The sequence below is a fragment of the Prorops nasuta genome, unplaced genomic scaffold (assembly GCF_024137725.1).
Source record: "Prorops nasuta isolate Cenicafe-Biocafe unplaced genomic scaffold, Cenicafe_Pnas_1.2 PNAS00006, whole genome shotgun sequence".
Classification (NCBI taxonomy): Eukaryota; Metazoa; Arthropoda; class Insecta; order Hymenoptera; family Bethylidae; genus Prorops; species Prorops nasuta.
The window spans coordinates 8,124,653-8,151,064 of NW_027116803.1; the positions used below are offsets into that span (position 1 = coordinate 8,124,653).

The 26,412-nt window shown below is 31.2% G+C and overlaps 1 protein-coding gene across 5 annotated transcripts in view; it reads left to right on the plus strand.

The window, feature by feature from the left end:
* LOC136774071 (facilitated trehalose transporter Tret1-like) overlaps positions 1-26,412 on the plus strand; it is a 40,248-nt gene that overhangs the window by 8,327 nt on the left and 5,509 nt on the right. For 4 of the 5 annotated variants that reach the window (XR_010822711.1, XR_010822712.1, XR_010822713.1 and 1 more), the window contains exons 2-6: positions 1,426-1,845; positions 15,746-15,871; positions 17,548-17,671; positions 17,744-17,917; positions 18,920-19,299. Coding sequence is in view for 2 of the 5 variants with exons in the window: in XM_066728144.1 (XP_066584241.1) it covers positions 1,735-1,845; positions 15,746-15,871; positions 17,548-17,671; positions 17,744-17,917; positions 18,920-19,299 (915 nt within the window). In the remaining 3 variants the exon portion in view is untranslated. Of the gene's footprint in view, positions 1-1,425; positions 1,846-14,718; positions 15,121-15,745; positions 15,872-17,547; positions 17,672-17,743; positions 17,918-18,919; positions 19,300-26,412 lie in introns of those variants that run through there. The other variant, XM_066728145.1, reaches the window with a different exon arrangement.

The window sequence follows — 26,412 nt, forward strand, 5'->3', positions numbered from 1 at the left end:
ACACATAAAATAATCGCGTTGAAAATGTGCTTCAAAATCGGGACGCTTGGGCGTTAATGGTTTAAATAAGACGCACCAGCGCGTCGCTGGCAGCGACGTGTTAACGGGATGTATTGAGCGTCGAAGAAAAGTACTTCCAAATTATCTTCTAAAATTTTAGAAATTTGAATATATACTTAGGGGCCAAATTGGCTCGTATTGATCCGCTTAATTGACGCAAAGGCTTATTCTTTGGATTAAAAAAAAAATCGGATATTAATAATTATATTTTATTTAACATTAATAATTTCGAAAAAGGGAGCTTTTGCGACGCTGCGCCAAACTTCAACTAGTAATTTGAAACCAAGGAGAAAGAAATATTCCAAGTAATCTTCTACATTTCTTGGAATATTTCTTTCTCCTTAGTCTCAAATTACTCGTTGAAGTTTGGCGCAGTGTCGCAAAGGCTTCCCTTTTTCGAAATTATTGATGGAGGGGGAAATAAAATATAGTTAATATCCAATTTTATTTTATAATTCAAAAAATAAGTATTCACGTCAATTAAACACAGATCAATACGAGCCAATTTTTGTCCTAAAAAAATATTCAATTTTCTAAAATTGTAGATGGTAATATGGAAGCATTTTTTCGATGCTCGATGCATCCCCTTAAGCTGAAAATTTTTGACAACTAAACAATGTTATTTATATAGATAATTTTCAAGTCGTTTTTTCTTTTCGGTGACGCGCTGTATAAACTGCTCTATCTAAAATACGGTGGTCAAAAAAAGAAATATTATATTAGTTCGATATATAAAAATGATACGAAATAAAATTGAATTTTTATTGTAATGTAATGAAAAATGACCATTGCAAGATATAATTAATATAGAAATAATTGTTTGATTAAAGGCGAGTTTTGTCTCATTTTCATCTTAAAAACAGAAAAATCATAATTTTGCATTAATGATTGATGTGTTCGTGATATAAGGGTTCTTTGATTATGCACTCTTTGTGGCTATTTGTTTATTATTCTGGACTTAATGCTAATTCAGATAAGCTGCACGATGTGGACAAGCTTTCTCTCTGCCAGCGGAATAAGGTCCTTTAAAACCAATTTTTTATTTAGAACGAATACATTTTCCCCATTGCATCAACATATTAATACTTGAGGCCAGCTTTTTTTGCCGCGATCATGTGGTTAATCCTTAATCATGCCATCAATTTGATCAGCTTGCGAATATTTCACAAATTACTAGGTTTACCTTAAAAAATATCCATTACTTACATTTGAGTCTATTATATATTTTCAACAGAAGAAAATAAACTATTAAAAATTAAAATGTCAACGGATATTATCCAGATATTATTTTAACGTTATTAGTACAGGGTTTTTTCATCAAAGAAACCAAAAATTGCTCCTATCTAAAACCATTTTTTTTTTCAGGAAAAAACACCGTAGAACAATATTATATACTTTAGTGCCATCAAAACGTTAGGTAGTCGACGACGAGCTCAAATAATTACTGCAAGTCCAATGCAGTCCTATCAAAAAGCAAAAGTTCATTCTACAGCTAAATAATTTTCATAACGAAAAAAGAAGTAACGCCTTGTGGTGGTCTCAACAGATATTATGCGACCAGTTTCATAAGCAATTACTTCTAGAGCTTTGAAATATATGATCCTTTAATCAAAGACTCTAAGCTCTATTGCAAACAGCTGGAGCTTTTGGACTACGAAAAACGCTAGAATTTTTATGATGGATTCCGAAGAGCTCAAAGAATCAAAGAACCAAAATAAACTCGGAATAGAAATGACCGAATCTAAGAAAGAAGCAGGATCTTCAGCAAAGCGATTCCTTACGCAGGTAATCTATCAATTTAATTTTTTATTTATTGACACTGTCGAGTTTCTTCCAATCTAATTGTTCTTCAATTTCACGAAGAATTAATTTATCATTGTCATATATAAACTATCTGAATTTAATTGCCAATAACAAATAATAAAAAAAAAAAACATGAAAGGAAGGGAAAAATATTTTAGGCAGAAATTGTAGGATTTTGAGGTGAATAAACTATGCAAATGTGTGATATTAGCTTTGACTGTCGTATCAAAGGTCACTGATGTGGTTTTCCACTGGAAATGCTCGTGTTTCATTGCAGAGATAGGAAATGTATAAAGAAAAATATAAAAGTTTTCTCTCCAACCCTTTTTTTAATTTTTAAGAAAGAGATAGGTTATTGCTAAAAATGAAAATGTTGCTTTTCACACTGGGGAACTAGGGATGCTTATTATTGACAGTGAAGCCACAGCTCGATTCTAAACGGATCCCCCACTCTGATCTCCCAATTCATATAATTGTTTAAGCTTGGATATCAAAGTTGGGAGACCGTTCAGGCCCAGATTAGCTTCACTGGTTGTCGATGAATAACCCTCACTTCTCGCATCCTCGGGATACTTTCTATTGATTTTCGAATAACTTATTAATTTAGGTTCAAAAAGATACTATGTTTCAAAAGTTAAGTTTAACTTGGCAAAACCTGTAAACGCGTGAATATTATACATTGCAAAACTTACACATCCACAATCCAAGAAATATATGATAAACTTTATTAGCTTAAAAGTCCATGTTTCACCAGGTTTTAGGTACAAGAATATGTATTTGGATTGTCAATAAAAAATTATTAAAGAAATTGATAATCTTTTTATTTGCTTTGAAAAAATTGTTGATTAAAAATACGTAAAATAAATAACTAAGAATCCAATGAAATTTTTGTAAATATTGCATTTGCATTATTCTCATAATACATTGGTAAAGTTATTGCAAGTATCTTGGATAAAAAGAAACGAATTAATATCAGAAATTTAGAAAGTTGATGCATGTTTTTAAAAATCTACGGTGTATCAGATACGATTTAATTACCAAACAAATTAATTGAATTTAAAATAAAATTACCATAAATTTGAGATTAAAATGGTTTTAAATTTTAATATAACACTATGTACAATTAATCATTTCTTGTCTTCTAAATCAATAAGATCCTTTTGAAAGTTTATTAACCTAACGATTGTCGGATTTAAAGAGTCAATCGGTGTGTCGTAATGAATGATCGAGTTGGAAAAAAAAGATTGATGCACGCCGATATGGTGTTTCGGTTGAAATTCATTACAGCCAATTTATTATAGTTGTCCATCGACTCGTGAGTTTAGGAAATTACGCCTACACAGATTCTGATGTAATTTGAAAAATATTAACAAAATAAAGGAGATTTATTAAACAATTTTATCGTTATTAGAATATGTACAAAACTTTTTAAAAACATCTCATACAATTTTTTATTTTTACTAAGTTGAATGAAAATTTATGTACCCTTTTGACTTAAACATATTTTAATGTACCTCGGATAATATTAACTATATACAAAAATTCTATAAAAATTTTATCAACAGAATCAGATCTTTCATCTAGGATTAATCAAGTAACCGTAGATTTTAAGACATCCTTATTCTATTTTGAATATTGTTAATATTTACTGTGCTAGAGAATTTCTCGTATAGGCTATTAATCTAAAAAATTTGCACCTAAATAGATTTTTATATAATTTTCGGAAAATATTAAAAACATTACAAAAATGTAAAAGACACTCTCAGAATTGATAATTCTATCTAGAGAATTTCCAGTTTGCCACTCTTAAATCCGCGCGATACCTTATATAGATATGTATAGACGAATTTAATACTAGATAAGATAAAAACCTTAAAATGGATTTATAAAATTAGGAAATAAATATGAAAATAATCATACTTGTGTCTTTTTTCAATATGGTAAAACCAAGTAGATCACTGCACAAAAAAGGTCGTAAGGAATGTCTCGTGAAAAAATCATGATTGATATGTGGAGGGAACATAGTTAGATATAAGAGTAAAAATTATTGATTTTTTTATAAATTGGTAAATCGCTTTAAGTTCTTTAAAAAATCGTTGTGTGCACTTTCCACATACCTATTACCTATCTGCCCAAACCCTTATAATTTCAGAAGTTTTCTTAATACAAATATTTCAATTAACTTGTAGGATACAATTTTCAAGGATCATTTAACCATCAATTTTCATCAAATACGTTTTGTATTATATTGAACTATAAATAATTATTTTCTAGGATTCTGTTTACGTGCTTTTTCTCTTAGTATAAATGTTGTTAAAAGTACTGCCTTCTATAAGCATTGCAAATATTACATCTGGCATTAGCTGCATTATTTCCAGCAAGACATTGTTCCAGCGACACTTGCTGCATACGATCTATAATTTAGTTGTTCAATTACTCTATTGAATTAGTCGGCACACACCTAAACTTTTGTTTTCAAGGTTCGCCAAAGAACCGAATCAATAGGTGTCATAGCTGGTGTGACCATGGAAAATTTCTATCTGTGAGTATAGAAAGATGCTGATATACGTTTATGTATGCTTAACGTGTGGTTGCTGGGCATTTCACTTTCCAAAATCGTACAATTTAAAATCCCATATACTACCTAGCCAGCGACTAATAAAACAGCAGAATAGATCCAGGATAGTCGTAAGATATGAGAAAGCTGTGCGAAAGCTCGATGACGTTTGAAAGATCACATCGAATCTAATAAATTTCTAAAGATCTTTGTTCCCATATCGAAGGCGTGTAGAGGAGCATAACTTGTAAACGAGGATTTTTGAGTATTTATGGGTATTGGGACTTGCCTTCTGGATATCAAGAACATATGTGCAATTATTTAAAGCGAAAGAGAAAATATTCGCAGATCATTCAGATCGCTGCCAAAAAAAAAAACCCTTTAGAGCTTTGAAAAATCCCGTAAAATGATCCGTTGTGTGTGGGAGGAACCAAATTTTTTGAAAAATAATCTCCATATTTTTAAGTAAAATTTTTGACATCCTGCATGTTAATTTGTATGAAATGCAAGCTTACTTTTGACTAGACAGAAGATGAGCCAGAAGTGTAGAAATAACTAAATATCGTGAGAAAGTTAAGATTTCGTAAGTAATATATAAAATACTTTTGGAGTACTTAAAAGAGCTAGGCTAAAAAAAATTTATATATGAGCAATTCCATCAATTCGGGAACTGGTTAAACCGACGCACATCCCAGATTTTTTTGATATTCTCAGATCTTGTACTCTTTATCGAAAAATGATTCTCTAATTTTTTTCAGAATTTTTTATCCATTATTTACGACGTGGTTATATTGGAAAGTTTTTAATTTTAAGTACGTCCTATCTTTTAATTAATTTTCTATACATTTTCAAATAACTTAATAAATTTTTTTCACACATAATTTCCATGTAAAAAAATCTCACCTTTCCAGTGGAATAATTGTTTTTCTAGTAACATCACTTTATATCGAAGAAATTAGCGTTTAAAGTATAAAAATCAATTTTTCAGGAAATGTGTTTTTTTTTTGTAAAGTTGAAAAAATTTCACATGGAACCTGTAACTTTCAAAATGGGATTCCTATTAAAACTCGTCGAATCGATAATAATAAAATAAAAAAAAAGAAATAATAAATAGTTTACCGCAAATATTATGGACTATCTCGATTCTTAGGGACGTTTTTTCCAAGTATGACACTAGAGCCTGTAATATTTATTCGAAATGACTAAATTTTTTAGTGTAAGTGCAGGTATCTTTGCGTAAAAGTCAGGATTACGTAGGAGTACCAGATTAAATTTTTTTAATTGTAGTAATAGCTCCCCCAATGTGTTTTTTCTACTCTGTATATCATTTTTTATTTTTAAATCAACTTCAAACCTACGAAATTTAAACTTTAAACTTTCAAAACAAGAGTATATTTAGGGTTGGGGAAGAAAAAATTTAGATTGATATTCCTACGTAATCTCGACTTTTACGCAAAGACACCGGCACTTACAATAATAAAATTAAGTCATTTCGAATAAATATTACAGGCTCTAGTGTCACACTTGGAAAAAACGTCCCTAAGAATCGAGGTAGTCCATAATATTTGCGGTAAACTATTTATTATTTCTTATTTTTAATTTTATTATTATCGATTCGACGAGTTTTAATAGGAATCCCATTTTGAAAGTTACAGGTTCCATGTGAAATTTTCTCAACTTTATGAAAAAAATACGCATTTCCTGAAAAATTGATTTTTATACTTTAAACGCTAATTTCTTCGGTATAAAGTGATGTTACTAGAAAAACAATTATTCCACTGGAAAGGTGAGATTTTTTTACATGGAAATCATGTGTGAAAAAAATTTATTAAGTTATTTGAAAATGTATAGAAAATTAATTAAAAGATAGGACGTACTTAAAATTAAAAACTTTCCAATATAACCACGTCGTAAATAATGGATAAAAAATTCTGAAAAAAATTAGAGAAACATTTTTCGATAAAGAGTACAAGATCTGAGAATATCAAAAAAATGTGGGGTGTACGTCGGTTTAACGGGATCCCTCACGCGTGCTTTACCGACAGTACAACTCAATAAACAATTCGTTTAATAAAAGTAAAATGCGAAGCAAATTGCAAAAACGGGCTTCTTTATGACAAGGTGCCAATTCTAACGAGTCAATCGAGCTTAAAAAAACTCAAATCGGATGAAGAATAACGCTGTACCACTGTCCCGCGTTCTTCAAGTGGAATAACCAAAAGTAACCTCTCTTCAAGAACGCGGCACAATGGTACAGCGTTATTTTTCAACTAATTTGAGTGTTTTTAAGTTCGTTTGACTCGTTAGGACTGGCACATTGTCCAACAAACGCCCGATTGTTCAATTTGCTTCGCATTTGACTTTTATTAAACGAATTGTTTATTGACTTGAACTGTCGATAAAGTAGACGTAAGGGATCCCGTTAACCAGTTCCCTAATTGCTGGAATTGCTCATATATATATATTTTTTTTATTGATATTCCCTCGTGAGAAGTTTAGTAAGGCCAAAAATATATTTGTATAACATTGAAAAGTGCTTTGAAAATTACACGAAGGCCAGAACGACTTTTTTGAGATAATTTTATCTAGCATCTCTTTAAATTATCAGCATTTTTAGCTGTGGCATGAAAACTGCTTTTTCGATTTCATTTTTAAAGTTGCCAGTAATTATAGCTTTGACACGTAACATGGAGCCTTAGATACAATAGTATAACGTATAAATGTTTGTTTAGTGTTGGTGTGTCGATGTGTTGATTCGATTAAAGTTCGCAGCATCGAAAATAGAAGACGTGATAATTTAAGTTAGTACGTGTTCACCATCTTTGTCCATAATTTACGAATTACCCTGTTGTGTGTGGCTATCGCAACTGTACACTGATACATGAGAGGTTTAGGGTATAAGCTTACCTCTTTGGTATAATGTAGCATATACGGCCTGTTTTATGTAAAAATTTCCATTTTTTGTTTAAACGTTACAGGTTTGCCTGAAAAATCGATTTTCATATTTCAAATATTAATTTTATAAAAATAGATAAGTTTGTCAATTATACTGACAATTTTTAAATTATCTCAATAAATATGAGATTAGTGTAAAAGATATAAACAAACTTTTGTAAGTAAAATTTAATTCTTCAAAGAAATGAGATTCTACACACCTTTTTAACAAAATACATGCATAAAAAAACTATCTTCGAAACACACCCAAATTTAAAAAAAAATGCATTTTGAAGCCATTGAGGCACTGGTTTTCATCATTTTTCCTCGAAACGGCTTTGTCTGTGTGTGTGAAGCCTATCATATAACTTCTCATCGAATAGCAAATTTTGAAGAAATGTCGCTGTAAATGTAATATTTAACGTTCGCTCTATAAAATACGATTTAATTGATTTCAGCTGAATTTTTCTCTTGGCGCACCTAATGAAATAATTTTTGAATCAAAGTATCTCGTAAATGGCTTGATTAAAAAATATATTTATATAATATTTAGTAAACCTTTTGTGAGAGATACACTTCAAGAATAAATCAATGTTCGCGATTTGCAGTAGTCTGCCAATAATGACAATAATATTACCTAGCCCAATCTCGATAACCAAGCATTTTTTTGTAACACTGTTTCCAGTTTCGACACAATAATGAGGCAATCATTGACCATGCTTGAAATCAGTTTTCAAACAAGCATGAAAATTGTATGAAATTTAATACTGGCAAAAAGTCTAAAACAACATTGAGAAATTATTGAGTGCTAACTATTGCTTTCCAGATATTCCTTGTTCTTTATCCAGGCAATAAGATTTCAACAGACTTATATTGCTTGCCAATATAAAGGCAAAATCCAATTTTAATTGAGCTCAATACTGACAGCAAATCTAACACAACATTGGCGTATTAAGGATTGCCTGTCACTATGTTCCAGATTAGCTCCGATGTTGAAGCAATCTGTAAGATTTGAACGGGTCATTGTCCTTTGTTGATGTTAAAAAGGGGCTAAATTTTAATTAAGCAAAATACTGGCAGCAAATCTTGTATAAATTGGGCAAAATGATTAATGGTGATCACCAGCTTCCAGAATTGGATTAAAGGTGAAATAGTTCGAAGGGTTTCAGTTTGTCAGTATCATCTGCCTCAATATTTGAATATCTCGATTCTACCACTTGGTGCCAAATTATAGAGGGAAATATGTGTGTCTTTTGCTAGTACGTCTATTACAAATCTTATTCCTTCAAAGATTGTGCCACTTAGTTCGATCCAGAACGTGGATGTAAAACTTAATATATTTTGTAAGAATATTAGAGATACTAATTCTTTTATAAAACCTTACCGAAAATACTTTCTATTTAGATACAAAAAGGTTGTATGAGGAGCTTGAAACGTCTTATGGTTAAGTGGGACATGTAGATTTTTACATCCATCTTCTGGGACGTATCAAGTAAAAGATCCTGTATAATAAACTAAGCTTTCGTGTGTTATTACGTGTATCTTAGATGATACTTAAACCTTTTGACCCACGAAGAAGATAGATTTATTATTACAACTCTTGTGTGTGTAAATCACACTACATAGAATCTCATCACATACACAAATAGACAATTGGTTCAATTTTGACCCAGTAATGACAATGTTTTTCTGTATGATTATTATTCATGCTACATAAATAATGCTGGGCCTTTACAAAAATAATAATATACAATGAAATTTAACAGCCAAGTTTTACAAGATATAATTTTTTGTCGAAAGGCCAGCATTAGTCCATACATGGGCCAGCAGCTTCGAGATTAGTTTTGGACCAATACTGGTTGATGCTAATTCGATCAGAATTGGTATCCAAGTTATTGCGGATATTATCATTTTTGCACTGATTCAACATTGCTTGACAAGTAAAAGCCAAAGGTAGAAGGGTCAGTGCCAATATTGAGTGAAAGTTTAACCATTCGTTAGTTCGTATATACAAAAATATAATTTGTTTGAAAAAGAAATACAGATGAATTTTTACGATACGTCGATGCAAAGTGCATATAATTAATTGCACGCAATGTTGCAATTATCGCCATTCAACCTTGAATAACAACATTTTCGTCAACCCTCTAGGACAGGGCCCCGAAATTTTTGCACATTTCAAACGTTTACCATAGTCACTAATATGAAATCCCTATCAGTGACTGCAGTACAGTTACAGTAAATAACTGAAATGTGCAAATAAAATTCCGAGCCCTACTCTAGGAGGTTCAGTCCATTTCTGTTACGTGGGGCACCCTGTATGTGTTTGTAGTTTATTAGAAGAGATTGCTAAAACTCTATAATAATATACTATTTGACGCAAGCATGCATTCAAGAGATATTTGGATCTAAAATTAGAGGTAAATGAGCAACTACCATGTGTGACGTAGTGTTCGAGCACACAATTTCCGCTAAACCCACACCTACCTACAATTAGGCCTGCCATCCCGTCCTATTTTCCCGGATACTGTCCTCTTTTAAGTGAATTTTAACACAACTTAAATTATGCGTTTATAATATTGTTACATATTGAGAAAATTATATTTTTTTATTAAATTGTTTTTAATCGCATTAGCCTTTATTTCGATACATCCAGTGCATCCCACTGAAATAAGTGTTTCTTCACTGTAAATGCATAATTGTTTAACAGTCAATAAGCAAAACTTAATTCACTATTGTTTAACTTTGAATTAATTTTTCAGTGCGTACAACAAGAATAATGTAGAATAAAGTAATTTTAACATTAATACATAATTTAAACACAATCGTCTAGTCGATAACTGAAATATATTTGTGTTCAGACACCAAATGGGTTAGGAGAAAAAAGTCTGGCAATCTTTTAATCTATTCGGACAGAACGCGACTGCATTAAAATTGTACACTAATATCAAGAGGCACGGTAGTGTCTTGACGGCAAGCACTTAATGTCAAGCAATGCCGTATAACACATTGAACAATTCTGGCCGCTCCAACCTGAAAACAAATATCAATTTATCTTATCTTGATCAATTATAGATTTACGCAATTCGGATGTAGTTATATTGATTAACAATACTCATATTTTGATTTTTATATTACGTATGTACAAACTAGAAATCGTAATCAAAGTTAAATAGTAATGTATTAATTTCGCCTAATAGTTATTAAAATATGATGCATTTATAGTAAAGAAATACTTTTCTTAGTATGAGGCTATCAATGTCAACCATACTTACAATTTAAAATGTGAATATTTTGTAAAAGTCTGGATTAAACAACTTGCTATGATAACGTTTTGGAAAGCTCTCGAAAAAGAATGTAACAATATATATGTATATATATATATATACACATATGTAATGAAAAAATAAGGCGGGTCACTTGAATAAATTATTAATATAACCCTAAAACGTGATCTTCAATTGTTCTACCTAGGTTAAATCAATAAATAGTATAATTTAGTACTATTTTTTTCACTAGAAGACTAATGTTTGAAGCATTTTCTCATAGGTCATCTCTTTTAAATGTTGTAATAAACCATGTCGTATTAAATGAGACGTTACCACTATTTGAAAAGTGGAATCAAGTAAATATAGGAATTTGTGGAAAAAGGATAAATGTTTAACTATGCAGCTAGTATAGATGAAACATCCATTTTGTGTGCATGTCTTTTTATGTTGCACAGAAATAATGATTTTTGCGTACTTGATGTTCAAAAAACATAAAGAATAATATTTTCGAGTAGTGTAAACTACTTTATTATAAAGTACAGGAGGTAACCATAAATGAATTACAATACAACTCTATCAATTTGTAAATTTAGAATTATAAAGCATTAAATATTCTATAGCAGAGAACTTTCAAAGTCATCAAAGGAAATTACTCAAATAATTTCATAAGAAATTGAAGATAATAAAGAAATTAAACATTATTATCAAGAAATATGGGGAAAATATCAAGTTTTGACTTTTGTCGTATTTTGAATAGAAGGAGAGAGGGGCAGTTACGATTCGTAGGAATTTTAAACGCAGTAAACAATTCACAGATCGTTTGATGATAAGAAGGTACCAAAATTCAGACAGTCATGAGTTGAATTGCTTGAAGCATTTTGCTGTAGAATATTAATGCCCAAGGATTCCAAAGATACGCATTTATATAGTTACTTAGTATACAGTGCTCTACAAAAGTTCGGGCTCACCTAGATATCTTGAAAATAATTTGTCTTAGACAAAAATTGTGCAATACTTTCTTTTTTTGCCAAGTAAAACGCATTTAAGGGTGATAATAACTCGACCTTGTATATATAACACTGAAATAGAGTTATAGGAAGGTTAACATTTTATTGAAAAGCTAATCATAATTTTTCTTATATATATCCTTACTGTTGCACTCGAGAACTTTTCAAAAACTATATGAATTTTTCACTTCATTCAGTAGTTCACTACATGTTTCAATTTAAAATTGTATACGAATATGGGTTTAGCTGAAATAGTGTGCAAGACCACTACACATTCACACACACTCACCTGTTTATATCTTTAAATTGAAATATCGAACGAGTGCACGAAATATTAAATTCTTGGATTAATATAAAGAGCTGTTGAAAATAACTATAAGAATATGTGTATAATACAAATAATATATGGATCAACCCTTTATTAAAAAAAAAAAAAATATGGAACGTTTTATGACCTTCAGTGTTATGCTCAAGGTCAAGTTCATGTCACCATTACATATTTTTTTTAAGCAAGGAAAGAGAGTACCATACAATGTATTTCTAAAAACATTTATTTTCGAGGTAGTTGCATAGCCATGGACTTTTGGGAACCACTGTATATATAGGTTGCTTCATAATAAACGAGGACAAAAACCAGGGTCATTGTTACGATTTGTCATATACTGGATAAAAATGACCTCTCATCAGATCTACGACGCAGTTTGATAATTTTCAAATTTTTACTCTCATTCTTTTAGAGGAATAAATCTCAACATTTCAACTGGATTGCTTTAAACGTCATTTTTCACTGTGATTCTAATTATTTTTATTCGCTGAAAATAATATTTTTACGTAAAGTTTTCCCTTCCGTTCAATGACAATATCTTTAATTTGATCAAATATATAAAAATAATCCTGAAAAATGGAGTTCTGTTAAGAAAATAACTTTCAAGTCGATTTAAAAATTGGAGCGAAATGAAAATAATTCGATTATGAAGTGCTTGTTCATTTTATAACGAATATTTAAGAACTCTGCAATTAATATGGCTAACTTTTTAGATTGCGGAATAGTTTTTGAAATACTTAAAAAACTATTTGTTCAATTTTGTAGGAGTATAAGTAATTTCACCACACGCATTATTCGTAATCCATTTAATTTTTAATTAAGCAAATATCGAGAAGTTGGATTAAAAAAACCAATAAAATTCCAGACATTAAAAATAAATGAAACAAAAAAAAAAAGTTTTTTGGCTATATTATACACGATTATATATTAGTTTAGGTACCTTACAATTTAAATTTTACCTATAATTATCTAGATCAAAGTCAACGTGATTCTTGTAATAATGATACGTATAATTCAGGTAATTGATTCGCGTACATATTGGGAAACTTTACTTTTATGATAACGTACAATAATGTTGTGTACATTATAGTAATATATGCATATGTTGGAAGGGTATAGAAAAAAATCCATTTTTCTCGTTTTGGCCGAAATTTTTGCAGCCATAATGATGAATATCGAGAAATATCTAAACATACATATATGTATTTATAAAAATAAATGATTCTTATGCACTTATAATACATCATGCAACAATTGGCACTTTACACTTTTTGGCATTAAAAAATCGTGAACAAACTTAAGTGAGTTTTGGCGAGTTGTACGTTTCAAAAGAGTCACACTTTGTATAAACGTATATTTTATACCTGCTTATCTACGATAAAATCACTCGAGTTTTAATAAATAATGGAATGTCCTAAAAGGAATGTAAAAGAATGTTCAATTTTAGACATTAACGGGTTAATAAGGTAGGTTTAAATTAGACTTGACTTCCCCCCGCATTTTGCCGGTTATCGTACACTTTTAAATAAACTTTGAAGAAATGCAGTATTTCTTTCTAATATATTTAAATAATATATAAAAGTACAATTTTTATACCAAACCAATTTTGATAATAATAATAGTGTTTGCCTCAAAATATCTAATCCATCTGAAATAATAAATGGGAAACCTAACTTATATAAAAATGTTAAATTATAGAATTAAATATATATAAAAATTCATCTCTTAAATCGTCATATTCAGCGCGAAAAAGTGGATACGTCGAATTATGCTATTAACGTCACTCGTGCAAAAATAATGTTAGTTTTGTCTTCAATATCAATTAAACAAAATTTTAGGAATAAAAATAACACCGGACAAGCATTCAATACGATTTTAATAACCCAATCAAGATATAGGATCAATGTTCTACTTCGATTACCCCCTATAAAACCATCTTTTTCTACTTAATTCCTTCTTCGCACGCAGTAGCAAAATAATACTCTAATCAAGTTAAGTCTACAACAATTTGCGCAAGTTGTATACGCGCATTCATAACTACCTAACCACTAAACATCCACGCATATGTGATATCCATGAATAGCTGAACCGCAAATGCGATAACGATAATTGCATCAGCTGTAAGAATCGAATCCATCTGCAGCAGGTTCAGATAATAAAAAAATTAACCTACAATGCGTAATACTCTTTTAAAGCAGCAACTAAATGCAAACTGCTATCGTTTCAAAAAAGTGAATTTAATAATAAACTTCAACGAAAAGCACCGTTTTATAAAAAGGATACATGAGTAAAAAGATAAAGAGAAATTAAATATCAAAAAGGACGCTAAAGAATAAACAAAACTAAGATATTCTAACAAGAATAATAGTAGCAAATAAACAGTTGAAATGACTTTTTCTACATAACTAATCAATGCAGGAGCAGTTGTAACCTAACGATAAAAAGAAAACCCTGAAAAAAATACGAATATCATGGGCAGCAAACATTTATCGGAGGGAAATATTTTGGAAGTAGACAAAAGCAATAAAGAGATGAGCACGCGATAAGGAGCCTAGCTGTGCGAGATGCTTGCGCCTTTGAGGTAATAGAGTAAGCGTACGAGAGCGAAGAAACGTCGCTACGTCACTGTGACACCGAGGTGGTTCATCGTTGACGGAATATCTTGAGAATTTATCGTAAGGGAAGGGATGCCCGGCCCCAGTGTTCTTCCCTATATAAGAGGACCGGACCACTAATGTCAATAGCTTATATTATACTGTGACACCGAAAACTTCCATTCGATTCGCGATCCGCATTGATCCAATAAAGATACAATTGATAGTTCAGTATTATCTTCTACTCTTACTACATTATCGGCACAATTTAATATCTCTCTATTATCAACAATATTGTTATTAATGTTTGTTATTACTATTGCTGTGCAGTTAACTGCTCCGAATAAAACCACCAATCATCGCCGGGCATTTTTTAAACATTTACAGTGACTATTCCATGTGATCGACTCTTAAACTAGATTTTATAGCTAGTTGCACAAGTTGTTGTTTGCATTCCTTCTGAACCGATTAATTATAAGCGTTAATCATGAAGATTCTTATGCGAGCGGACACTCACGTCAACATCGAAGTACCTGGAAACGTACCGGTCGCTAAATGTACTTTGTCACAGGTAACTTTGAAGGGTAGAACGAATGATTGTGTTATTCGTTCGTATCGAGACATGATTATAATTGTGGAGTGTGCTGCTGAAAACTGTAAAACTAACGCTACGAACGAGAATAGAGCGAAGGATTGCAACATTTTCTCTCTATTTTTTTTTTGTTTTTTGTTTCCCCCCCCCCCCCCCCCCCCAATAAATCCAGTCAAGGATCGTTTTGGTTTAAATACACTCACAACTAAATCAAAGAGCATGATTTTCCTTGAAAATTAGCACTGCACGATTTATGTAGAATTTAAATTTTTTATTATTAAACGCAGTCGAAAAATGTTATTCTTGCGAAATTAATCTAAACCTCTGGTCCTTATCTTAACAGCTTTTGGTGCAGCATGTTCCAAATGTTTGAAATACGATTAACAAGTAAATAACATATAAAAAATTCCCTGTTCTTTCGACATTTCTTCTTCACTGATTTAACATCACACATTACAAATATCACTTTCCTTGTACGTAGTGTAACTTTCGAAGTTGTACAAGAGAAAAGAGAACGACGATGGAATTGAGATTAACAACGATTCATGTTCGTCATTATCGTCCATGTAGCGAGATCACAATTATAATTATTAAATAATTTTAGGTAATTGCAGCACTTTCGGTGTCAATGGGCTCCATGGTGGTCGGCTATGCAAGTTCGTACACATCACCTGGTCTCGTCTCCATGCAAAATAATGCTACAGCGACTTTCGAGGTTACCAATCAAATTGTGAGTCTAGTTTAACACTGTGACACAAGTGAAATAAATTATTCATTTAATTTTTAACATTTTTGACGTACCGTCGTTTCTTCGTGATTCATTTGTATGGACAAGATTAAAATATTGTTACTCTGTACTTGAACCGTTTCAAGCCTGTCCTTAGAATGTGAATCATTTTTTACGATGGCCATCAAAGACACGCACTGAATAATAATTAGTTATCGTTGAATGTCATTTGACAGGTTTTACAACGATAAGAAATTCCTTATAAGAATCTAATTCCTTTTCGACACACACATGTAGCCTTATTATACTAAATTAATTTAAAGGACTGTTTTCCTTTTACGAATTAATGATACACAAGAAGAGTTTAAACTTAAATATTTTCCTCGTTATCCTGTGAATATAAAAATTTAATCATAATTACAATATCAACATAATATTAATATATGTATATATATAGTAAGTGGCAAATAGAAATATTTTTGAAAATTCATTAGAGTTACGAGAGAAAATGAGAAAGAGGAGAGGCTCCTAAACAAACGTGCTTTGATAATTGACATAATCTAAAATATTTGAATTCTTCTTAAAAACACATTCCGTTGTCATTGGAATACTAAATATTCCGAATAGTATACTAAGACAGTCACGTTTGTTTTGAAAACTTTTGTCGATTGCAAAAGATTACAGCTTGTCAGTCGCGAAATTCATTTTTTGAAAATATTTATTGCTTGCATATTCAGCTTTTATATTTAATTCCTCGAAAAACTCGAACGTTCAATAATCTGCTACAAAGTTGTAGAAAATAGTATCAACTACTTGTTGAGTAATGATATTTTATAAAAAATTATAACAAAAAAAATATCGCCTTATACAATATCTTTGTAAATTGAAATATACAAAAATGTACAAGTTTCGCACTTTTGGAAAATTTATAAAATAAATTAGTTGTATGAAAAGGTACAATACACTAATATACAAGGAAGGGTCAATGGATGGTTAAAAATTTAACCTCACATGCGTCATTGGTGCGTGGTCAGGGGCGCTATAGCCCGATTACTATCTGATTGATGGTCATTTACTGAACCTTGCTGAGAACGGTTTTAATTCATCGGGCCGCAGGACACGCCACTGTTTTATCATCAATATAAATTTCTATAGCGGACATGAAAGTTTGTTTCGCTGCTATTGATAATACAAGGTGAAGCGTTTCTATATAAATCTGAAAAAATATTTGCGTCCACATGAAATTCTATAGAAAAAGTTTAAAGATTAACTCTCAATTCATCCGTTTAAAACTCGATTCCGTCAATGATTAATAGTTCTTTGTGTCACTAAATTTAACATCGCATTTATTAAAATCATATCAATAATCTTTGAAATAGTTTACAGATTTGGATATTACGTTATAAATTCCTAAAGCTTCTAAAAATTAAAAGTTTGGCAAAGGTATAAAATTAAGTATCATTTAACTATATTTATGAATAGGATAGGAATATAACAATTTTACTTATTTTGATCTTTTGAGTAATTTGTAGCAGTTTATTGTTGTTTAAAATTCATGTGTCATTAATCATTCATAAAATATCGACGAGACAGTATCGTCCTTCTTACGAAAATGTGATTCAACGATGTATCGTTGTAAATTTTGAATTTGCCTTCCAACATTGTGATTTTAATTTTAGGGTATGTGGATTGGTTCTATCATGCCTCTGAGTGCTCTTTTTGGGGGCATAGCTGGTGGTCCATGTATAGAATATTTAGGAAGAAGAAATACAATCCTTGCGACGGCTCTTCCGTTTATTGGAGGTGAGATCCAAAATCAATCTTCGTCATATTCCTTAATTCGTAGAAAAATTAATGGAATCAAAAATATTTTAGCTTGGCTATTAATTGCTTTGGCAACTAATGTGTCAATGATCTTAATTGGGCGAGCGTTGTGTGGATTTTGCGTGGGAATTGCATCTTTATCGTTACCTGTTTACTTGGGTGAAACGATACAAGCAGAAGTTCGTGGAACACTTGGATTAATGCCAACTGCTTTTGGTAATACGGGTAAGTGATGTTTTTAATTATCGATGGGAATCCCGCTACGCGTTAAAACTAAGGTAGTTTCCACTTTTATTTGATAAGGGAGAGTAATTTTTAGGCTCCCAGAATACATTCTCAAATATGGATTTGGTTTTAATTTATTGGTTCGAAATAAATAATAAAATTTTAGTATCTCCAGTTGTTTCATTCAACTGCATCAGTTTGTAACACAATTTAACCAAATATTACATTCGTAAAACCAACAACTTTCAGGAAGAACTTTCTCAATATTTTTATTTTTGCATAAAGATCCACAGTATATTAATGAGTATTGTTTATCATAGTCTGTTGGTATATCGTTGTGCATTTGGACTGCACAAAATAATTTTTTAGTCGATAAATCTGCATGAGTGTTGAAAAACAGGTGAATTAGTTAGGGCTTCGCAAATGAAAAGTTGGCAAAAAAGTGCACCTCAGAATCTCGTAGATCGGTTAAAAAATTCATTAAAATGAGTTTCTAAGATATTTTGTTCATAGTAAACATGAAAAAAAAAAAAAAAAGGATAAAATCAAATTATAGGGAATGCTGAACAACAAAATTGAACAAAATCGTCCCTAAAATTGTTGTCGTCTTTTTAACTTAAAAAATATTATTCAATCCATTATTTCATTTTTTTTTTTTTTTTTTAAGTTGTTCACTACAAACTGCGAGCATATTATCATTAAAACTTATTTTCTTTATATTATTGCAAACCATTCTACGAGGTTCAATCGTGCGATATGCCATGATTCGCGGTACCGTCACTACTTATCCTGATTTTCAACGCTTATGTGTCATTTTGGGTATAAAAAAGAATTTTGCCCAATTCAAATGTAGCACTATGTGTACCCGCAAATTATAATGGATAACAATCATTACAATGTGGCAAAAAATACTTGAATGTTAAAGAGTTCATACTAGGAATCACCTGTAAAAAGTTGAACATTTTGCAATAATAAAATAATGTTTTTAATCTTTTCTTACAGGTATTTTACTCTGTTTTGCTGCCGGCATGTACTTAGATTGGAGAATTCTTGCTTTGCTCGGTGCCAGTTTGCCTATACCATTTTTAGCCTTGATGTTTATGATTCCTGAGACCCCAAGATGGTACATTTCCAAAGGAAAAACAAAGAAGGCCCGAAAATCTCTTCAATGGTTACGTGGAAAGGAAACGGACATTACAGAAGAGCTTACCATGATTGAGAAAATGCATGTTGACAGTGAAAGAAATGCATCGCAAGGAGCGCTTGGTGAATTGTTTAAACGCAATCATATCAAACCTCTACTGATCTCATTGGGACTTATGTTTTTCCAGCAAATGTCTGGTATTAACGCTGTAATCTTTTACACGGTTCAAATTTTTAGGGTAAGTGCATCATGAATTTTTCTGTTATTACCTACTTTTATTCGTAAAGGTTTCCACGTAAAACTACCAAGCACGTGGACTAGGATATTTTTTTCTTTTTATTTAATTTTTTTGTTACGTTCTTAGGAAATTGATAAAAAATAGCGCGTGTAAAGTAGTGAAATCTTTGTAAGTCGTGGAAAAAGTATTATGTACGAATTTTTCCAAATCTTCATAATTAACTTTTATTATGCAATATTCCAAAGTTCTCGTAAAATTATTGAAATGTATACAGGAATGGTGGCTCAAAGTGGAAATTGTAGGATTTGTGTTTCTTAGGCAGACCGATAAATTTATAAAATAATTTATTTCAATGTTATTTAAATGTCAAAATATCCGCGAAAATTCCAATATATTGCAAAGTATTTTTGCACATTTTTTATATTGGATGAACTTTTCAAAAGTATCAACCATGAATAAATGAAAAATATTAATAGATATAGAATTTTACAAAAACACGTAAATTTTGTTTCGAAGATGACTTTAAATAAACATTTAATAGTGTTCTAAATGAAGAGGAATCTAGAAGTTATAAAGGCCACGTTGGCTTGTCTAAATGAATCACTAGGTTTTTTACCGCAAATTCTACCTTATATGAATAGATTTCCAAAACCTTGTACTAATTTCCAATTTCATCCAATCATTTATCAGATATTTAAATTTGAAAATATACATTGGTGTGAGCAATTATGTGTATGTATGCGTAACGGTTCCGCTTATTACTTCAAGCAAACTCACAGCCATCTGCAAGTTCAATTCGAAGTATCTTATAAATGCGTGAATGAAAGTGAAAATCAATACACGGTTTTCGAAAACCCTTGGATAAGCTATAAGAATGTACAATAAAAATATAGGATTCCATTAAAAAAAATTAAATTGTTTCATCTTTATAATTTTACATTCTTATGCCTAAAATATCTTTTGCATGATTACTTTGCACCTCTGCGAAGGAGAATCTTTACGTATGTATCTCTGGAAAATGCAGTCGTTATTACCATTTTCCACTTATTAAAGATAGGGTTGCTATTTATAACCTCGAATACATAATACAGGGCTAGCCAGATAAAACGCCTCAGACCATGGACATGAAATGCTGTTTAACTTCATAATTATACGAGATAGCAATTTTTGCTATAAGACCTTTTTGAAGTGTTGAAATGTCTTTTGATTTGCGTTCAAAAAGGTCTCATAGCAACAATTGCTATCTCGTATAATTATGAAGTTAAACAGCATTTCATGTCCATGGTCTGAGGCATTATATCTCGCTAACCCTGTACATATATTGATATAAAGGCTAACTTTATTGGAAACAATGCAATAGAAACAATGTAATTCATTAAATATTCGATATAATCACAAACATACCTATTAATTTTCATTAGAGTTCGCTTAAAAAAGGATGAAAAAGTGGGGGGGGGGGGGGGGGGGTAACAAACGTAACTAAAGACGAGTACTTTTGCAAAAATTCTCTCGGTTTATACTCTCTCTCTCTTCAGCTAAAGAGCATCGCTCCTATTTTACCAGTTTTAATTCGTCCATGTATAGATCACCTCTGAATGATTAAATAATAACTATGCCAGGTGTCCCATCTTGACGTAAAAAGTACCCTGGATTTTTTATACACGCGTGTTTACATTTAAAAACGGTCATTTGACCACCGAATTATAGCTTTAGCTCGAAGGTCCTGTCTTAATGAACTATTTTCTCTTTTAAATTTGCTATGCAGGGCGATCGTGTACTCAATAACCTTCAGCGCAACAAGTTCATCGACCTTCGAGTCTCAGCACGTATCTTAATTTGCGCGAAATAAAATATCAAAAGTGTCTTATAAAAATAACTATAATTTAGTTATCTTTTTATATATTTAGAAAAATATTCGGTACCAAAACAATTATTATTGATTGTAGAAAGAAACTTATGAGACAAAAGTTCTTTTTGACTTTTGAGGGAGACATAAGATGGTACGATTGGTTTAATCTTGAAGATTCACTCGAAGCGTTTACAAAGGTAAATTTGAATTTTTTAAATGGAACCTCTCATATGTGTGATTGCATATTCGTATAATTCATAGCAAGAGCTTCCACAAGTCTTATATGGAAATATGAAACCATTTCATCTAGCTGTTAGCTAGATGTTTCGATTTAAAATTGTATGCAGAGCTGAGCGATTATGCGTATACATCCATAGAGGTCACGCACACTCTAGTCCGGAAAAATTAGCTAAACTTTGTCCAATTTGCAGCTGTAATATTCAGTGAACGGTTAAATAAAATTGTAAATTAATAGTGTTGTGGAAAGCTCTCGAGTTAAGCTACAAGAATATGTAAGCAAAAATACGGATTTCTGTTAAATATTCAAATTTACCTTTATATATATATATATATATATATTGATGAAATGACTAAATTAAATGTTAAGCCAATGTAATACCGTCTTTTGTTCACTCTAAACCAAAAAAACTTTTCTTTAAAATATTTCTTTCTACATCAGAGTTGGCATTAAAAGTTTTTTAAGGAGGAACATTATAAAATTGGACACACACACACACACCACTTAGGATTTTCTCCATCGGGCCACGCTTGGCCCATGATTGGCTCACGTTCAATTAGATTGGTCCTGTGGTACTTCTGTATTTTTAGGTCGAACATGGCAAATGATCCGATGATATGCATCAATCGTTATCCAAGTATCAGGTCAATACTTGTCCATTCGTCGATAATGTTAGCGCTTAGTCGAATGTGCCACGTAGAGACATCGACATGTAGATAGGATTTGCAACACGAGGTTCACTTCGTTCTTCACTTGCAAGTGTAGACACGGCTTAACGGGATCCCTCACGCCTGCTTTACCGACACTACAAATCAATAAACAATTAGTTTAATAAAATTCAAATGCGAAGCAAATTGAACAAACGGGCGTCTTTAGTATAAGGTGCCAGTCCTAACGAGTCAAACGAGCTTAAAAAAATTCAAATTCGATGAAGAAAAAAGCTGTACGCTCTTCAAGTGGGAATAACCAAGAGTGGCATCTCTTCGAAAACGCGGCACAATGGTACAGAGTTAATTCTCATCCGATTTGAGTTTTTTTAAGCTCGTTTCACTCGTTAGAACTGGCGCCTTGTCCTAAAGACGCTCGATTGTTCAATTTGCTTCGCATTTGAATTTTGTTAGACTAATTGTTTATTGACTTATACTGTCGGCAAAGCAGGCGTGAGGGATCCCGTTAAAAGTTGCCTATCGATGGCCGAGTATCGGGATAAGACAGACGCGCGACTTTTCCCGAAAAACAAGTGCCAATGGTTGGCGGAGCGATGGCTCAATCTTAGCAGACGATAACCAAAAGCCAGCGTTGGCCCGCTTATCGTCCGGATGAACGGCGATTCCCATATAGAACTATGCATGAGTTTCCTCATTGGTGAACTAAGATAATATTTAGGGAAATGTCGATGAAAGTGAAAGTAATGTAATTTTTCCGTTGAATCGAAGTACCGATTTATCGGTTTAAAATTGATTTATCTCAGCAATGATGCATTTACGAATGTAATGGTACATGACCCTTCGACTTAGTTTATCCTCAAGAATATGTGGTTCAAATTAAAAGCATAATTGCTGATACACATTCTGTATATAGTCAAATAACTTAAAATTGTTAAGATCATTTATTAAGGTAGGGTATAGGTACATACCGTCTAATAGGGTAATTAATTACAGTGAGGAGTAATAAGTAACAAACTTATAATAGTTTGTTTTTGACGTTTTGTAATCTGATTGCTTACTAATTTCTATTAATATGATCTTTGTTTAATAATTAACATTGGTCAGCAAGCAACTCGACAATAGTAAAATGCCAAAACGTACTATTATAAGTGTGGTTCTTATTACCCCATCACTGTTACTAATTACCTCATTTGATGGTACATACAAACTAAATAATTATATCGACAAGAATACATATCAAATACACACCTCGCTATATCAAGCTTCGTTAATATATAGAAATTTAGATTATTAAAAGTACTAGTGGACAAGATCAGAAATCTGAAAAGTTTTTCAATCTCTTCGAGGCAAGTTTATATAAATATTAAAGCAGTTTCTAATCAGTAATTGTGAAGTTAATTAATTAATAACGCGTATATATATATATATATATATTGTGATATAATACACTATAAAAGATGATCAATATTTTAACTTTTTGAAGTATACGATTTTAAAGGAAATAGAAACCCTGGTTATACAGATTTTTTGCTTATTATAAAAAAATAGAAATATACATTCATTTCGACTATTTTACATAAGTTATTACTCAGATAATAAAAAAATTAATAACGCTTCAATAAGTCTTTTTTTATAGGGTGGGACATATAGAATCCCACCATGCATAAAAAGCTAAGCAAAAAACAGGACGATTTAATCTACCTATACCCCTAAAGAGCTATATATATATATATATATATATATATATATAATCCGACACCCCCCCCCCCCGAACTTTCCACAAAACTTCCGCAGATAAATGTATTTTAACACTAGATATACCAGACCAGTCAAAATGACTGTTTTCGGTATTTCAATTTAAAATTCCTACTACGTGTAATATTTTTTTTTCGTAATAATATCATGACTTTTCTAGTTATAACAAAAGAATTAATTTTATAAAGTTTATATTACTGTATATATGTTGTTAGTAAAAATAATTTGCGTTTTTGACACTTATACTGGTACCAGTCAAAATGACTGGTTCAATCGCTGGTATATCTAGTGTTAAATAAAAGTTGAATGACTTTAAAAAGAATACAAAATAGAATTATTTATTTGACCTTGAAAGCCATGTGATGGTCACGTCAAGTTCATTTCAATTTTTTAAATATTCCATACTTTTTATTACACATTCTTACAGCTTATCGCGAGAGATTTTCAAAACTCTATATTAATTTATTATTTAAATTAGTGGCTCACTGGACATTTCGATTTTAAATTCTAAGAAATTAGGTGACACTTTCTACGTACGTATACACGTAACTGTTTTGGTGACGTACAATACTTCATTTAAACTCATATCTATATACAATTTCAACTCGAAATACATAATGAATCACTAAACGAAATGATAAATTAATATATGAGAAAAGTTATTCACACATAATGCTACAAAATGTGCAATAAACAAAAGAGATCATCATTTAGGATAATTTAAGTGAACTTCACACATGACCTTTAAACGATTTTCTAAGTTAAACAAAATAGTGCCATATTAGGGTGGATCCGAACAAGAGCATTTTTGAACACACACGCGAAAGTTATTCGTGTACTAATATTCTAGAATTCTTTTGTTTTTTATGCATAAAATACTTGTAAAAATTAGAGTATTAGCGCGCGCGACTGGCGATCGTGTGCATAAAATTGCTCTAGTGTGGATCCACTTTTATGTATTTATCGAAGCCGTTCAGCAAAAATGATCGAACAAATATAAACCGAGAAACGCACATATGCCGAAAGACGATTGACAGGTAGCTGTAGGCTCGATCTGGATAGTGACTGGTGATGGAGCAATCATGACTAATCAACAGCGAGATCCTCTCTGGGCTTATATACCAAAGTACAATACATTTATAAACAGCATATGGCTGATGTTTTTCTCTATTTACTTTCTTTTAAAGAGAAAATCCAAGCACAAATAATTTTACTGTAGCTGCCATGCATTTACTCTAATACGAATTCTAATTTATTTTTATTTCGACTCTAATCCCTATTTCTTTAGAAGAAATGTTACTGGTTTATTCCGTGAAAAGTATTTTTTATTTTTCCAGTGTTATTTTTCCCAATTGTTCCTGTGCGCTTCGGTAAAAATTAAAATGTAAAGATTATTTAATCCCTAAGTTTATTACAAATTGTTTGACTTTCTGCTTTTAAAGAAATTATATTTAAAAGTACTATAGAAATTTTTAAATTTTACCGAAATTAAATGAGTTTTACTTGGAATGTAGAGACACGATACTACAACTATGGAGGCACAGTAAAATTTCTTTTGAATATTTTCTTCGTAAACTTCAATGTCATTAACATAAGAATTCAAGTAGTAAGTTTTTTGGAAACAGTTGTAGGAATATACGTTAGCAAAAATACTAATTTTGTTTAAAAGTGCTTAAAATTACGACTATTTTATCTGTAGCTTTTCAGGGCCGAAATTTCTGTTTTCTGATATTAATATTGTTTTCGCATCAGCAATACTGTTTCGTTTTATTTAATTTTCATATCCTAGAAAATATTTCATGTAAGGAAAAAATTTCTTTCGACCTTAGGATGGAAAAAATGCGATTACCATTACGGACGCTGCATTAGTTATCTGCCTTAGAAGAGTATTAGGGGCTAGAGTGGGGCAAAATGATCCCTCGGAGTAAAGTGATCCCTCAGCGTTTTATCAAAACTATTGATACTATTCGTTTAAAAATTAATCAATATTAAAATATAAACTTTTAAATACACAATATAATATTGCAATGTCTATCTTGAATACGTAAAAAATTGTTAGCGGCATTTATGTGTTTTTCATCATTTTTCTGTAAGATAAGCGATTTTTGAATCGTATAGGAAATAAATGTTGGGATACATTTCAAATCGCTCAATTAGGTAAATCATAATAATAAGTATGAACTTTTATTTCCTCTTAAAATTAATTTAAAATCGGCTTTGGTAAAATTTTAAGATTCAATGAAAGATGGGCAACGCATTTGGGGCAAAACGATCTCATAGTGGTTTCATTGGTAGGAAGCAGCCGGTGCTCAAAAAGTAGTAACGATGATGATAACGAATGTATTTTTCATACAACAAACGGTTTAAAAACGAAGCTTATGGAGAAGATTGGATCCAGTGTACTTTTTTCACGCTTTTCGCGATTTTAGCGATTATACTTGAATAACATGTTTTCTTTTCATAAAATTCATAATGTTAGCACTAAAATATGTTTTTCTACTTTTTTATTGAAAGTATTATAGCTTTTGTCTATCGTTTCTATAAATATAAAGTCATTATTTTAAATTATTCGGCATGGGATCATTTTACCCCACGGGTGAGGG